Source organism: Bubalus bubalis, chromosome 7 (assembly GCF_019923935.1).
Source record: "Bubalus bubalis isolate 160015118507 breed Murrah chromosome 7, NDDB_SH_1, whole genome shotgun sequence".
In the NCBI taxonomy this organism is placed as follows: Eukaryota; Metazoa; Chordata; class Mammalia; order Artiodactyla; family Bovidae; genus Bubalus; species Bubalus bubalis.
The window spans coordinates 90,885,810-90,900,346 of record NC_059163.1 but is presented as its reverse complement, the minus strand read 5'-3'; the positions used below and the strand labels follow the sequence as shown (position 1 = coordinate 90,900,346).

Here is a 14,537-nt window from a genome sequence, read left to right as displayed (position 1 = left end):
ATGCCATTGCTTGGACTTCTCAGTTTGTTCAGAATTTGTGTAGCTAAGAGGCTACCTCAATGACCCAGTATCCTAGAGATGGTGAGTTACAGTGAGCTTCCAGAACATTCAATTGCTCTCTGCTTTTCTCTAGAAGTTAATGAGGGAAATGGGTTAAAAATAAAAGGTTCATCAAAGATGCAGGAGGCAAATGTAAGCACAAAATTAAGCAGTAATGGAAATGTAAATATCCGATAAATTACAACGGAAGGGAAAAAGAGAACAATTAGAGGGAACAAAGATCCATAATGAAGATATAGTAGTCATGAAACTGTGCCAAACTGAGTCGAAATATGAGAACAAATGGGAGTCATTTGGGACAGTCTGACAGGTGAATAAGCTGAGAAATCTCTCAACGTATGACTATCTGAGAGTACTAGATAAATGCCCTCAATGAGCTCTTAAGGAATTAAGGGACATACCCACTGGCTAAATCAGAGAAGTCTGTTCATGAGCTTATACAAAGTATGATAAGAACAAAATACTGGGAGATCAAAGAGTGAGAGAGTTTGCCATTAGGTTGAATCATAGGTTGTAGGTCACAAACTGTCAAAAATAAGAACTATCTCATGACTCAATTTAATGGTAAGAGACTCTCACTAATGAACTACTAGCAGATGTGGTTTAGGAAGAAGAAAATTGAATGAAAAATGAAGAAGTGAGATGCAAGAAGCAACAACAAACCAAGAAGTTGGCAAACATGAAGTCCATCTGAATAACCACTGACCGAACAACAGTACTGATAATTACTTATTACATAATGATAGCAATTAACTTCAGGAATATATACAAATAAGGTGGAACAAAATACTGAAAAGTTGATATGGAAACGACATTCTTTGTATTATTTCTGAAGAGGGCAAGAACTTCATAATTTAAGGATTCATGGTATAAATGTGAAGATAACCATTAATGGAATAGAAATAGGATGTATATGATTTTCAAACCAGGTAGAGGAAGAAAAAGAAGATTAAGAAAACAACAACAGCTTTATTAACCCAACAGAATTTTTAAAAGGAAGAAACAAAGAGGATATGAAAAGGGCAAATAATAAGCCCCAAATAAGACAGGAAAATCAACAACGTAAATAATCACAATAATGTAAATGGACTAAACTCTTCAGCTATCATATTGTATTAAAAAAAAAAAAACAAAACACGAGATATATGCTGTTCATAAGGGACACACTCAAAAGATAAAGACCTTGAAAACTTATAAATAAATAAATGGGAAAATATTTGAATAAAGCAATTGACATGATTTTTTATTCTAATGGAATAAAAATTTTTATTCTAACACATCTATTACATAGAACCCTGCATATGAAGCATTTGAAATATATTCAGTACAAAGGAAGTCTCAAAAAATGTTTAAACAATTGTCCTTATGTGGAGAAATTCTCTCTCCACAATACAATTAAATAGGAAATTTAAAACAAAAAGTTAACCAAAAGCAAACTAATATATTCATTAGGAAAGTAAAAAAACAAACTTCTAAATTATGTTTGAGTCAAGGGGGAATTATACTGAAAATTAGAAATATTTTGAACTGAACAATAAATAGAATACTCACAAGTAAAGGCATGCAGATGAAGCATTAACTAGAGGGAAATTTGTACCTTAAATGCTTATATTAGAAAGTAAGAAAAACTGAAAATTGACAAGCTAAGGATTTAACTCACAGAATTAGAAAGAGTACAGTAGGGAAAAGCAGAGAGAGAGAGAGAGAGAGCACCAAAGATAACAGCAAACATTAATGAAAACAAAGAAACAAGAAAAGATTTACAAATATAAAAGTCAAAGACATTAATCCAATAGACAAATCTTTGCAAGGTTGATGAGAAAAAATGAGAAGGAAAGAGTATACAAACAACGTTAGGTACAAAGGAATGGACATAATCATAGATGAATAGAGACAGTTATGCATGCAACTGTACGGATGCAAATGTAGAGTATGCAGCTCTACAGATCAGCAAAGGATTTGCATCCAGAGACCTGAGCAAACCTACAGTTTGTGCGCTCAGCAGTGTTCTAAGTACTAGTCAAGCATAAACACATTTCATCCTCATGACTACACTGTGAGGCAGGTAGTATTCTCAGGTTACATTTGAGGAAGTTGAGGTATGGAAAGATAGGGTAATCAAAAGACGAATAGTTGGAAGAATAAAATCAGCCCTGGGAAAAACCATTATATCTACTACTGCGGGCAGGAATCCCTCAGAAGAAATGCAGTAGCCATTATGGTCTACAATAGAGTCCAAAATGCAGTACTTGGATGCAATCTCAAAAACGACAGAATGATCTCTGTTTGTTTCCATGGCAAATCATTTAATATCATAGTAATCTAAGTCTATGCCCCAACCAGTAACGCTGAAGAAGCTGAAGTTGAACGGTTCTATGAAGACCTACAAGACCTTTTAGAACTAACACCCAAAAAAGATGTCCTTTTCATTATAGGGGACTGGAATGCAAAAGTAGGAAGTCAAGAAACACCTGGAGTAACAGGCAAATTTGGCCTTGGAATACGGAATGAAGCAGGGCAAAGACTAATAGGGTTTTGCCAAGAAAGTGCACTGGTCATAGCAAACATCCTCTTCCAACAACACAAGAGAAGACTCTACACACGGACATCGCCAGATGGTCAACGCCGAAATCAGGTTGATTATATTCTTTGCAGCCAAAGATGGAGAAGCTCTATACAGTCAGCTAAAACAAGAACAGGAGCTGACTGTGGCTCAGATCATGAACTCCTTATTGCCAAATTCAGACTTAAATTGAAGAAGTAGGGAAAACCACTAGACCATACAGGTATGACCTAAATCAAATCCCTTATGATTATACAGTGGAAGTGAGAAATAGATTTAAGGGACTAGATCTGATAAGACAGAGTGCCTGATGAACTATGGAACGAGGTTTGTGACATTGTACAGGAGATAGGGATCAAGACCATCCCCATGGAAAAGAAATGCAAAAAAGCAAAATGGCTGTCTGGGGAGGCCTTACAAATAGCTGTTTCACAGAAGAGAAGTGAAAAGCAAAGGAGCAAAGGAAAGATATAAGCATCTGAATGCAGAGTTCCAAAGAACAGCAAGAAGAGATAAGAAAGCCTTCCTCAGCGATCAATGCAAAGAAATAGAGGAAAACAACAGAATGGGAAAGACTAGAGATCTCTTCAAGAAAATTAGAGATACCAAAAGAGACACTGATGTATAGAACAGTCTTATGGACTCTGGGAGAGGGAGAGGGTGGGAAGATTTGGGAGAATGGCATTGAAACATGTAAAATATCATGTATGAAATGAGTTGCCAGTCCAGGTTCGATGCACGATACTGGATGCTTGGGACTGGTGCACTGGGACGACCCAGAGGGATGGTATGGGGAGGGAGGAGGGAGGAGGGTTCAGGATGGGGAACACATGTATACCTGTGGCAGATTCATTTTGATGTTTGGCAAAACTAATACAATTATGTAAAGTTTAAAAATAAAACAAAACTAAAAAAAAAACAGAAAAAAAGAAAATTAGAGATACCAAGGGAACATTTCATGCAAAGATGGGCTCGATAAAGGACAGAAATGGTATGGACCTAACAGAAGCAGAAGATATTAAGAAAAGGTGGCAAGAATACACAGAGGAACTGTACAAAAAAGATCTTCATGACCAAGATAATCATGATGGTGTGATCACTGACCTAGAGCCAGACATCCTGGCATGTGAAGTCAAGTGGGCCTTAGAAAGCATCACTATGAACAAAGCTAGTGGAGGTGATGGAATTCCAGTTGAGCTATTCCAAATCCTGAAAGATGATGCTGTGAAAGTGCTGCACTCAATATGCCAGCAAATTTGGAAAACTCATCAGTGGCCACAGGACTGGAGAAGGTCAGTTTTCATTCCAATCCCAAAGAAAGGCAATGTCAAAGAATGCTCAAACTACCACACAATTGCACTCATCTCACACGTTAGTAAAGTAATGCTCAAAATTCTCCAAGCCAGACTTCAGCAATATGTGAACCATGAACTTCCTGATGTTCAAGCTGGCTTTAGAAAAGGCAGAGGAACCAGAGATCAAATGCCAACATCCGCTGGATCATGGAAAAAGCAAGAGAGTTCCAGAAAAACATCTATTTCTGCTTTATTGACTATGCCAAAGCCTTTGACTGTGTGGATCACAATAAACTGTGGAAAATTCTTCAAGAGATGGGAATACCAGACCACCTGACCTGCCTCTTGAGAAATCTGTATGCAGGTCAGGAAGCAACAGTTAGAACTGGACATGGAACAACAGACTGGTTCCAAATAGGAAAAGGAGTACGTCAAGGCTGTATATTGTCACCCTGCTTATTTAACTTATATGCAGAGTACATCATGAGAAATGCTGGACTGGAAGAAACACAATCTGGAACCAAGATTGCCAGGAGAAATATCAAGAACCTCAGATATGCAGATGACACCACCCTTATGGCAGAAAGTGAAGAGGAACTAAAAAGCCTCTTGATGAAAGTGAAAGTGGGGAGTGAAAAAGTTGGCTTAAAGCTCAACATTCAGAAAACGAAGATCATGGCATCCGGTCCCATCACTTCATGGGAAATAGATGGGGAAACAGTGGAAACAGGGTCAGACTTTATTTCTTTGGGCTCCAAAATCACTGTAGATGGTGACTGCAGCCATAAAATTAAAAGACGCTTGCTCCTTGGAAGGAAAGTTATGTCCAACCTAGATAGCATATTCAAAAGCAGAAACATTACTTTGCCAACAAAGGTCCGTCTAGTCAAGGCTATGGTTTTTCCTGTGGTCATGTATGGATGTGAGAGTTGGACTGTGAGGAAGGCTGAGCACCGAAGAATTGATGCTTTTGAACTGTGGTGTTGGAGAAGACTCTTGAGAGTCCCTTGGACTGCAAGGACATCCAACCAGTCCATTCTGAAGGAGATCAGCCCTGGGATTTCTTTGGAAGCAATGATGCTAAAGCTGAAACTCCAGTAGTTTGGCCACCTCATGCGAAGAGTTGACTCATTGGAAAAGACTCTGATGCTGGGAGGGATTGGGGGCAGGAGGAGAAGGGGATGACAGAGGATGAGATGGCTGGATGGCATCACTGACTCGATGGACGTGAGTCTGAGTGAACTCCAGGAGTTGGTGATGGACAGGGAGGCCTGGCGTGCTGCGATTCATGGGGTCGCAAAGAGTCGGACATGACTGAGCGACTGAACGGAACTGAACTGGGAAAATTCAGTGAGCATGCACTCACAGTTGAAATCCACGGTCAATGCAGGCCACGTTGGCCTCAGTAATGCTCCAGCTGTCTCCACACACAAACATTTTTGTATCTTGGTCTGCAAGTTTTACTGCAACAATTCCTTCTGAATCTTGTTTTCCATTTGATAAGGAAACACTAAATTGCCCTGAAATTTAAAAAAAAAATTTTTTTTAAAGAATTAGCAACAGTCAGGCATTCATTTTTTCTCCTCTTGATTAAAAGCCTCTAAAGAAATAAAATGCATAATTTTTAATTAACTTTGAAAACTATGAAGATGTTAACAAATAATGGTAAACAATTATTTTATGAGTTTATTATGTATCAGTGGCTGAACTACCCAGTTGTAAAAAAAAAAAATCATAAAATCCTTACATCAATTTTATGAAGACTAGGTGATATTTATTTCTGTTTTTACACATGAGGAACCTACATTTATCCAGTTTTATACATGAGATTAAGTTGCTTGCTCAAGGTGTGAAGCCAGGAATCTGTACTTGCCATATTGATCTGACTCCAAAATCCATGCTCTTAAAAGTAAGCCAAACAAGTAAAGAAAATGTAAGCAAGATTTACGTATTCTCACATACTTAGGGCACTGCATGCCTGAAGAGAACGGAAGTCTGACACTGATGAATAATCTCCACTATTGCTTTCCTCCTCTCCAACAGGTAAGAGAGCTGGACTCAGGGATCTTCCTTCCTCCTGTCCACAATACCTCAGCATCTTAACTCAGCAACACAAAAATATTTAGGCTACTGTGTTCTGGTGCACGTCATGGTATCTTTAAAAAGCGTGTTTCAAGCATTCTTCTGTACATACATGAAATGTCTGTGATAATTCATATCCAAAGACAATGAGCTTGAAACTTGCTGTCATAGTTCAAATTTCATGAGCACTTCTTGTTCACTCTCCACAGAGCTTTATGTACATGCTTTAAGTTTCACAAGAATCTTATGAGTTAGGAACTACTGTTACTCACATTTTACAGATGCGGAAACTGCAGTCCAGGGAGGCTGCACAGCTTGTCAATAATGGAGGGGGTGCTTGGAGGGGCTTGCAACTAAATCTGACTGACAGTGAGACCCTCAATCTTCTTATTTATTTTTGGTTGCGCTGGGTCGTCATTGCCCCCCATGGGCTTCTCATTGCAGGGGCTTCTCTTGCCGTGGTACACAGGCTCTAAGGAGCATGGGCTTCAGTAGTTGTGGCTCCTGGGCTCTAGAGCGCAGGCTTGGTAGTTGTGGTGCAGGGGCTTAGTTGCTCCAAGGAATGTGGGATCTTTCTGGACCAGGGATTGAACCCATGTCTCCTGCATTGGCAGGCTGATTCTTTACCACTGAGTCACCAGGGCAGCCCAAGAGTCTTTTCATCTTAATCACTCCACTAATTCACGTATTAGGGTCCCAGCCTCCTCATTACATTAGGCACCTGGATGAAGTCTTGATAAGCTCTCTGATCTGATGTGTCATTTGCTCGGGTGGAGTATGTCCTTGGCCAGCAGTGACCTGAGCTAAACCTCAGATCAGGGCTGATGAGGCTGGGGCTAGGGAGAGGAGTAGGGGTTGGTGGGATGGAAACTGGAAGAAATGACTGGGGTTGGGGGTCCAAAGAGGTTCTAGTTCAGTCCCAATCTCATGTAAAGCATTTCCCCCGGGGTTCTAAAGCAACTCAACAGCTCTGGGAACAATCCCTTTAGCCAAGTAGAAGTGAGAGTAGGGATGGTTCTGATGGGCTGGGCAGCAGACAGTGGCATAGGCACTGGGATGGGAAGGACCAGTCTCAGGGTCACATGCTCTAGATTCAATGGCTGGCTGTGTTCTGATGATTCCTAATTTCTTTATTATCACCCCAACTACTACTGAGGGTCTAGAGAAGAATTTTGAGTTGTCATTATAACATTCCAAAGGAAAAGTATTTTCTAATAGAAAATATAGTAGACAATTTTCTTCTTAATATAATAAACTAGGCTTTTCCTACCTCCACCTGTGCATGCTCCAGTTTTTAAAAACTTTGCCTCAGGACGATAACATTCAAAACTCTTCTGCTGACAGTAAGTTGAGTAGCTTTTCCCATTAGTTGAACACACCCTGGTACCATTCTTCGGGCACTGATAAGGAAGTTTACAAAGACACGTCCCATCGATGCATTTCTGCCATGGTTGGCAGAAGACTTTGTTGCAGGAGAGATGTGTGTGTTTTTCAGTTAAGCACTTTTTATCCACGAAATCTTTTTGAGATGTGTCTTGTGTTGAAGTGGGCTATAAAGCATAAAATAAACATTAACTTAGCAACAAACTAAAATATTTTTAAAGATGAAAATCTGAAGGAAAGAAACAAACTGACTCACCTACTCGACAGCATAGATAAGGGTGATGTGGTCTGGTGGTTTTTAGACTCAAACAACCCTGGCTTCTAGTCCCAACTTGGGCACTTACGGTTAAATTGGTCTTGAGCAAGTTACCTACCCTCATGAAACATGAGCTTCCTCATCTGTAAAATGGGAATATTATCTTCTATTTCACAAGGTTATTGCCAGGATTAGAAATAAGATGTGTATAATAGTTGAGAGGTACTAGGCATGAAATCAGTGGGAGCTGTAATTATTCAAAAGCCAAATAAAATTCTGCCTTTGAAGAAATCAACGTATCTCACCAGTCACCTTGCTGCTGCTGCTGCTGCTGCTGCTAAGTCACTTCAGTTGTGTCTGACTCTGTGCGACCCCACAGACGGCAGCCCCCCAGGCTCTCCCGTCCCTGGGATTCTCCAGGCAAGAACACTGGAGTGGATTGCCATTTCCTTCTCCAACGCATGAAAGGGAAAAGTGAAAGTGAAGTCGCTCAGTCGTGTCCGATTCTGTGCAACCCCATGGACTGCAGCCTACCAGGCTCCTCCGTCCATGGGATTTTCCAGGCAAGAGTTCTAGAGTGGGGTGCCATTGCCTTCTCTGCACCAGTCACCTTAAGGAGTAGCAAATTCGGTGCTGATTATAGTCTCATGGAATGAACTGATGAATGAAGTTGATTAATTCTATTAATAAATGCAAAACCATTTGCCAAACTCCTACTTTGTGCAAAATCCTGGTAAAATGAACATGACATTGGCTCCGTCTTTCAAGGGTTTGACATCTAGACAGTAAGATAGAAATACACATAATAACTAGGGTAAGTGATGCAACAGTCATACAAACAAGATGCAGTACTCTTGGAGATCCAGAGTGGGAGAGACTACATCTTTCCAGGGGCTTTTTTTTGTTGTTGTTGCCACTCCATGGGGCATCGGGGATCTTAGTTTCCCAACTAGGGATCAGACTCTTGACCCTTGCAGTGGAAATGCAGAATCTTAACCACTGAACCACCAGGGAAGTCCCTCCAGGTGCATTTTAAAAGGCCTCACGGAGCATCTAAGCAGAGCGAGGAAAGTCAGGTGTTAGCAGAGGGTTGGTGCTAGCGGTTGGTGCTAGCAAAACACAGGAAGGGTGGTGCACATCATGAGCAGTCCCACCTGATGGCTCTAGGCTTGTGTGTGCTTCAGCTGGGGTGGTCACGGGTTAGGAAACCCTGCCTAAGGAGTATACCAGCCAGAAGGGAGACAGGCAAGCCCATCTCTGGTAGACATGAGTCGAGGTAGACATGCTCAAGCTCCCTGGTAGACATGGGCCAAAGATGCCATCAGGACTGTGTTCTGGGTCCTTGGCCTGACTAGGTGGCTTAGGAACATTTCGAAGAAGAGCTGATGTCTGGATTGAGTTCTGAGAGCACTCAGGAGGAGTCTACTGGCAGGGTGGGGTGGAGACACACTCCAGGCAGAACTGTGAAACCCTGACAGTAAAAACAGTGCATTTCAGGCTGAGGGATAGAGCAAGAGGGTGGTGGGGGATAAGGTAGTAGGTCCTGAGGGAGTCCCTGGGAGACTTTTTTTGAATTTCCTTAAATTTGCATTGGAGGAAGATCTTTCTGGAGATCAGCTCAGACAGCTAGGCAGGAGGCCAATTAGACCTGTGGGGGAATTCTCTGGCAGTCCAGTGGTTAAGACTCCACGCTTCCATTGCAGGGGCCCCTGGTCCATCCTTGGTTGGGAAACTAAGATCCTGTATATGATCAGTGCTGCTAAAAAAAAAAAAAAAAAAAAGACCTGCAGGAATCCAGAGGAGATACAGTGAAGGCTGGAAATAGTTCAATTGAGTCAAAAGCCAGTTGTGGAAAGTTAATGCTCGCTCGCTCTCTGTGTGCTCAGGTATCCCTCTGAAGGATGGGCATCCTTTTATCTGGTCTCCCCAGCCTCAGGCCATAAGAGTCCCCAGCCCTCCCCAACCCCTACTGTTGCTCAGTGGGCAGAAACAAGTTAAACAATCTTTAAGGGCTGTGATGAAGAAAAAAATCAGTCACTTAAAGACCACATAAAACTTTGCAAAAGCTGTGAAAATCATTCTATCTGATGTGATTTTTAGTAAACTTTATCAAATAACCAGGAAATTTGACAAATTTATCATTAAATACACCAATTTTTGATACACTGGTCTAGAATAAAATCTACTACTTAATACTTTCCATGGTTCCATGTACCTTTTTTTGGTAGCACTTATTAGAGTTGAACTTTGTAATGATTTAGCTCCTGTACCTTCTACTGATAAAATTTAAGTGCCCTGACAGCTAGGACAGTCACCCTTTTAGGGACAATCACCTTTCTATTGAAAAATCAATATTTTAATTGGGTGAAAATTTTTCTTTTCTCCCCAAATTTATCCCTTTCTGAGGTGTCATTTTCCCCTGAGTTTTAGACTGAAACCTGGACAAATGTCATCAACTTTTCAGTCATTCTTAGAGCAAAAACAAAAAATTAAAAGACACTTGGTCTCACGAAGAGTCACATATTGAAGGAGGAAACAGAACAGGCTCCATCTTGAGAGCAGGACTCAATCTCGGGCTGGACTGTGGACTTTGAGTTATTTATGCCCAGTATCTATGGAAGCAACATACCAACTGGAAAACCAGGACCCCCCCACCGCCCCCCACCCCATGGAAGAGCCCCAGGGCTTGTACCTAGACTCTCGGGGCCTAAAAGAATACCCTAATTATCTGTGTAACCGAACAGAATCATAAAACCTATTAATGCTTATTGGAGTATGACCACAGGCCTATTGATAATTGTCCACTGTTAACTACCTAGGCTTAAGGCCTATGAATCATGGGTTAACTTTGATTGTATCTTTCTTTTCCTTTGTTCAGACTAGTTTCAGGCAATCTGGGGAGGTGGGTTTGGGGACATACACTTAGGGTATATAGATCAGATCAGATCAGTCGCTCAGTCATGTCCAACTCTTTGCGACCCCATGAATCGCAGGGTATATAAGGTCTTCACAAAAACTGGTCGGGGTCCTTGGCTAAGAGGAGACTCTGCCTTGGGCCTGCCGCTGTAATAAACTGCACTCCACTATCTGCATTGCCCTTCTGAGTGAGTTTGTTTCCCGGAATGTGTGGCTACAACAACGTAACAGCAAGGAATTATATAGACTCTGACCTTCACTTCAGATGAAGCTTCTGTCTCCTTGCTCAGACTTGCTTCAGGGGCATGGTGAGCCTGGAATGCATTGAATGAACGGTGAAAAACAAAACACACAAACAACCCAAAAGACCCCCAAAAAACAAACCAAAAAAAAAAAAAAAAAAAAACCACACACACACACACACACACACACACACAAAGACCACTGAGGAGAATTTTACCCTTTTTAGTAGCTGAAGATGTGGAATAAGCAGAAGATATTTTGCTTTTCAGCCAGAGAGATGTTGCTCATGTGTCTACTTTTGCAGAGAGCTTCAGAAGAGGAAGCTGAAAAAAAGGCCACTGAATTTGATGAACAAAGATGACTGGGATCCTTGAGGCAGAAGTTTTAGCTGAATGTCAGAGGCAGAGACCAGACCTTGGTGAGCTGAGGCCAGAATGGGCAGTGAAGAAATGGAAACAGAAGCATGTGCTAACTCTGTTGATTGGTCCTGTACTCAGACATGGGAGACTGAACACAGACTTTACAGAAACTTCTGCCTCCTCTCCAAGTTTCATCAAAATGAGAGTAATATAATTAAAAAAAAAGGCATAATCAATAAGGCCAAGGAGAATGGGGGAGAGGATTATAGACTTGGGATATTATTGAAAGGTTGGAAGCTGGAAAGCAGATGGGCAGGTGGTAATAGGTTTAGCACACGACAGAGCAATGAAACCCAAACCTAATGAGGGAAGTCCATAAGAATAAAGCAAATTAACCCCCAGAGGATCCCAGAAAAGCTTAGGAACTGGGGCCCCTACTACTTCTGAAGAAGATGGAGTGGCTAAAAGAACCAAAGGATTAGTTAAAAGAATGGCTGTATGAATATGTTTTTAAGGAATCTTATATAAACAACAGAAGAAACAACAAATATTTGAAAGTTGTCGTCTCTAGTTAGAGAGAATCAAGGGTGAGGAGGTGTGTGTGAGAGAGGTGTTTAATGTTATGTGTATCTGTGTTAGTCGCTCGGTCATGTCTGACCCTTTGTGACCTCAAGGACTGTAGCCTTCCAGGCTCCTCTGTCCATGGGATTCTCCAGGCAAGAATACTGGAGTGGATTGTTATTCCTTTCTCCAGAGGATCTTCCTGACCCAGGGATTGAACCTGGGTCTCCTACATTGCAGGCAGATTCTTTACCATCTGAGCCACCAGGGAAGTCCATCTAAGCCCAACCAATTGTTAAATAAATTATTAAATATTTTAATATCACCATGATTTTAAGCCATGTGGTATTATTTGCCTTTGTAATTGTATATAGAATTAATTTAGTAAAAAACAGCTAAATGAAAAAGAAGGTCATCATGCTTTCAGTATAGAAAGCATTAAGGTTAGGCTTTGAAGGGGAAAAAAATGGAAAGATAGTATCATAAAGGGACACAGTAAAGAGAGATTTTTGTTGTTAGGTGAGATTTCATCATGAGTAAAGGGTAAGGTCAGTAATCCAATGGAATGGGAAAGATGGAAGCTTTAAGAGAGAAAGGGCAAAATTGTTAGAATAAGGTTGAGGATGGGATGGGAGAAGGTGTAACCAGAGCATGGGGGAGCAGATTGCCTTTGGAATTAAGCAGTTTTCTATTTCTTAAATTTCTTATTGTAAGTGCAATCAATTTTATGATAATATTACCATTTAAAATTTAAGATTGATGGTAATGGCAAATACCAACACTGTGGCTGCTGACAATGGCAATAATCAAAGGAAAGTTAGAAAATTATTTGTGATGGCTGAAAACAGTAAAAGTAAGGCTTTCTTATTCACTGTGTAAAACCTGATGGCAAAAAGTTTTACCCTAAAGGGACTGGGTAAGTCACAGTTGCCCATGGATCCTCAATGTCTAGAGCAGTAGGCTGATGATCTTAGAGGACATTATTAAAGGGGTTTGTACATGCATTTTTACACCAGTGTTTGCTGTAGACAGAATATAAACTATTCCTCATACATTCATGTGTATTTATCTTTCCAATGTTTGTGGAAGCTGTTAAAATTAATAAGAAGCAAAATTATTTAAATCATCACTGAAATTATATTGATTGTGTAACTTCCTTCCTTCCTACAATAACGGATACTAAAATTACAGCTACTATTCTGCCTATGGTTGATGGTGAAAGGTAGAGTGGTGGATCTAAGCATTTTCTTAGGATTTGTTTTTGTGGTAAACATAATACTATTTACTAAAATCTTATGTAACTCTTACTTCCAAGCAAATGGTGAGGCTGCATTTCCTTCTTGTGGCTGGATGTGCTGGTGACTTGCTTTGCCCACAGAAATGTGAGCTGAAGTAACATGTATTGGTTTCGGGTAGAAACATTTAATTTCCAGTGCTCAACAATGCTACTTACTTCTGCTCTGCTATGGTGATCAGGGGAACATGTGTTTCAGAGGCACCACAGAATCAAACCAGCTCAGAAGGTTGGGCCAACACATGGAGGACGTGTTCACTGGAGAGTTACCCAGACCCACAGTCTTTGCAAGAGAAAAAATTAACTTTTCTTATGTCAAGCCACTAAGATTTGAGGATTGGTTCTTATTGGAGTGTAGCCAAAACTGACTGATACAGATAGCCATCTAGAAATAGTCTTTATAATCCCAAACCTTGAGAACCACTTGTCTAGGGAGATTGGGACCAACTGAATCATTCTGTGTGTGAGCTACGTGTGAGCTGATGGAGTACGCTACAGAAGCCTTTTCCCCATTTTTATTGAGCCTGGAATTTAAAGATGAAAAAGAAGAGTGCCAAATACATGAAAAGTACTCCCAGTTGTAGCCTGGGACTCATGTGAGTCCCTGCCTCACTCATGTGAGGTGTATAATTGTGCAAATGCAGATTCTTGGACCCAAGCAGTAGACCTCCTGAATTAGAATTTCTGAGGGGAGATCTTGAATCTGTACTGTAAACAAGCTCCATAAAGATTCTTATACTCCCCAAGGATGGAGAGCCACTCCTATTGTGCAATAATTTTCAGAGTGGATTACATAAACCCCGGGGATGTGAAGATAACCCAGAGGGTGAAATAACTTTGTATATTTTATTGAAAAAGTAGAAAGACAGAAATGAACCTTTTCTAATATTTGAATATGGATTGGCTCTTCACAGCATATTCACTCACTATTTATTGAGAGCCTACTATGTGCTGGGCACTGTTCTGGGTCCTGGGGACACAAGCGCAAAAAGTAAATAAAGAATAAACATAGGGACCTCCCTGGTGATCCAGTGGCTAAGACTCTGTGTTTCCAATGCAGGGGGCCCAGGTTCAGTCCCCGGACACGCATGACATCCCACACGTCACAATTAAAGATTCCAAATAAGACCCAGTGCAGACAAATAAATAAATATTTTTTTAAAAAAGAATAAATATGTAGTATGACACAAGGTGACAAATACAAACACACAGTAAGAGAAAGAGAGAAATTGTGGAGAGTGAGGGGAAGGATTGCTATTTTTGCATATAGGGTTGTCAAGGAAGACTTTGAGGAAAAGTTTACCTTGGAGCAGATGCCTGAAGGTGAGTGAGTAAGCCATGCAGATATCTAGGGGTGAAGGGTCAGAGTCAGAGGAAACAGCCAGAGCAAAAGTTGAGGGGTAGAAGTATATGTGATGTGCTCTTGGACCAGGACACTGGTGTGGCTGGAGGGCTGTGAATGGCTGAAGGGAGAACAGGAGGAGATGAGGCCAGAGAATTGGAGGGATGTGTGATTGATCACATA

General features: G+C 40.8%; 1 protein-coding gene across 1 annotated transcript in view; it reads right to left on the bottom strand.

Annotated features, from left to right (window-relative positions):
- Positions 1-14,537, bottom strand: part of CFI (complement factor I) — a 49,689-nt gene that overhangs the window by 24,898 nt on the left and 10,254 nt on the right. Inside the window, exons 3-5 of the mRNA XM_006052208.4 lie at positions 10,810-10,869; positions 7,271-7,550; positions 5,285-5,438 (exon numbers count right to left, since the gene is read on the bottom strand). Of these exons, the coding sequence (XP_006052270.1) occupies positions 5,285-5,438; positions 7,271-7,550; positions 10,810-10,869 (494 nt within the window). The remainder of the gene's footprint in view (positions 1-5,284; positions 5,439-7,270; positions 7,551-10,809; positions 10,870-14,537) is intronic.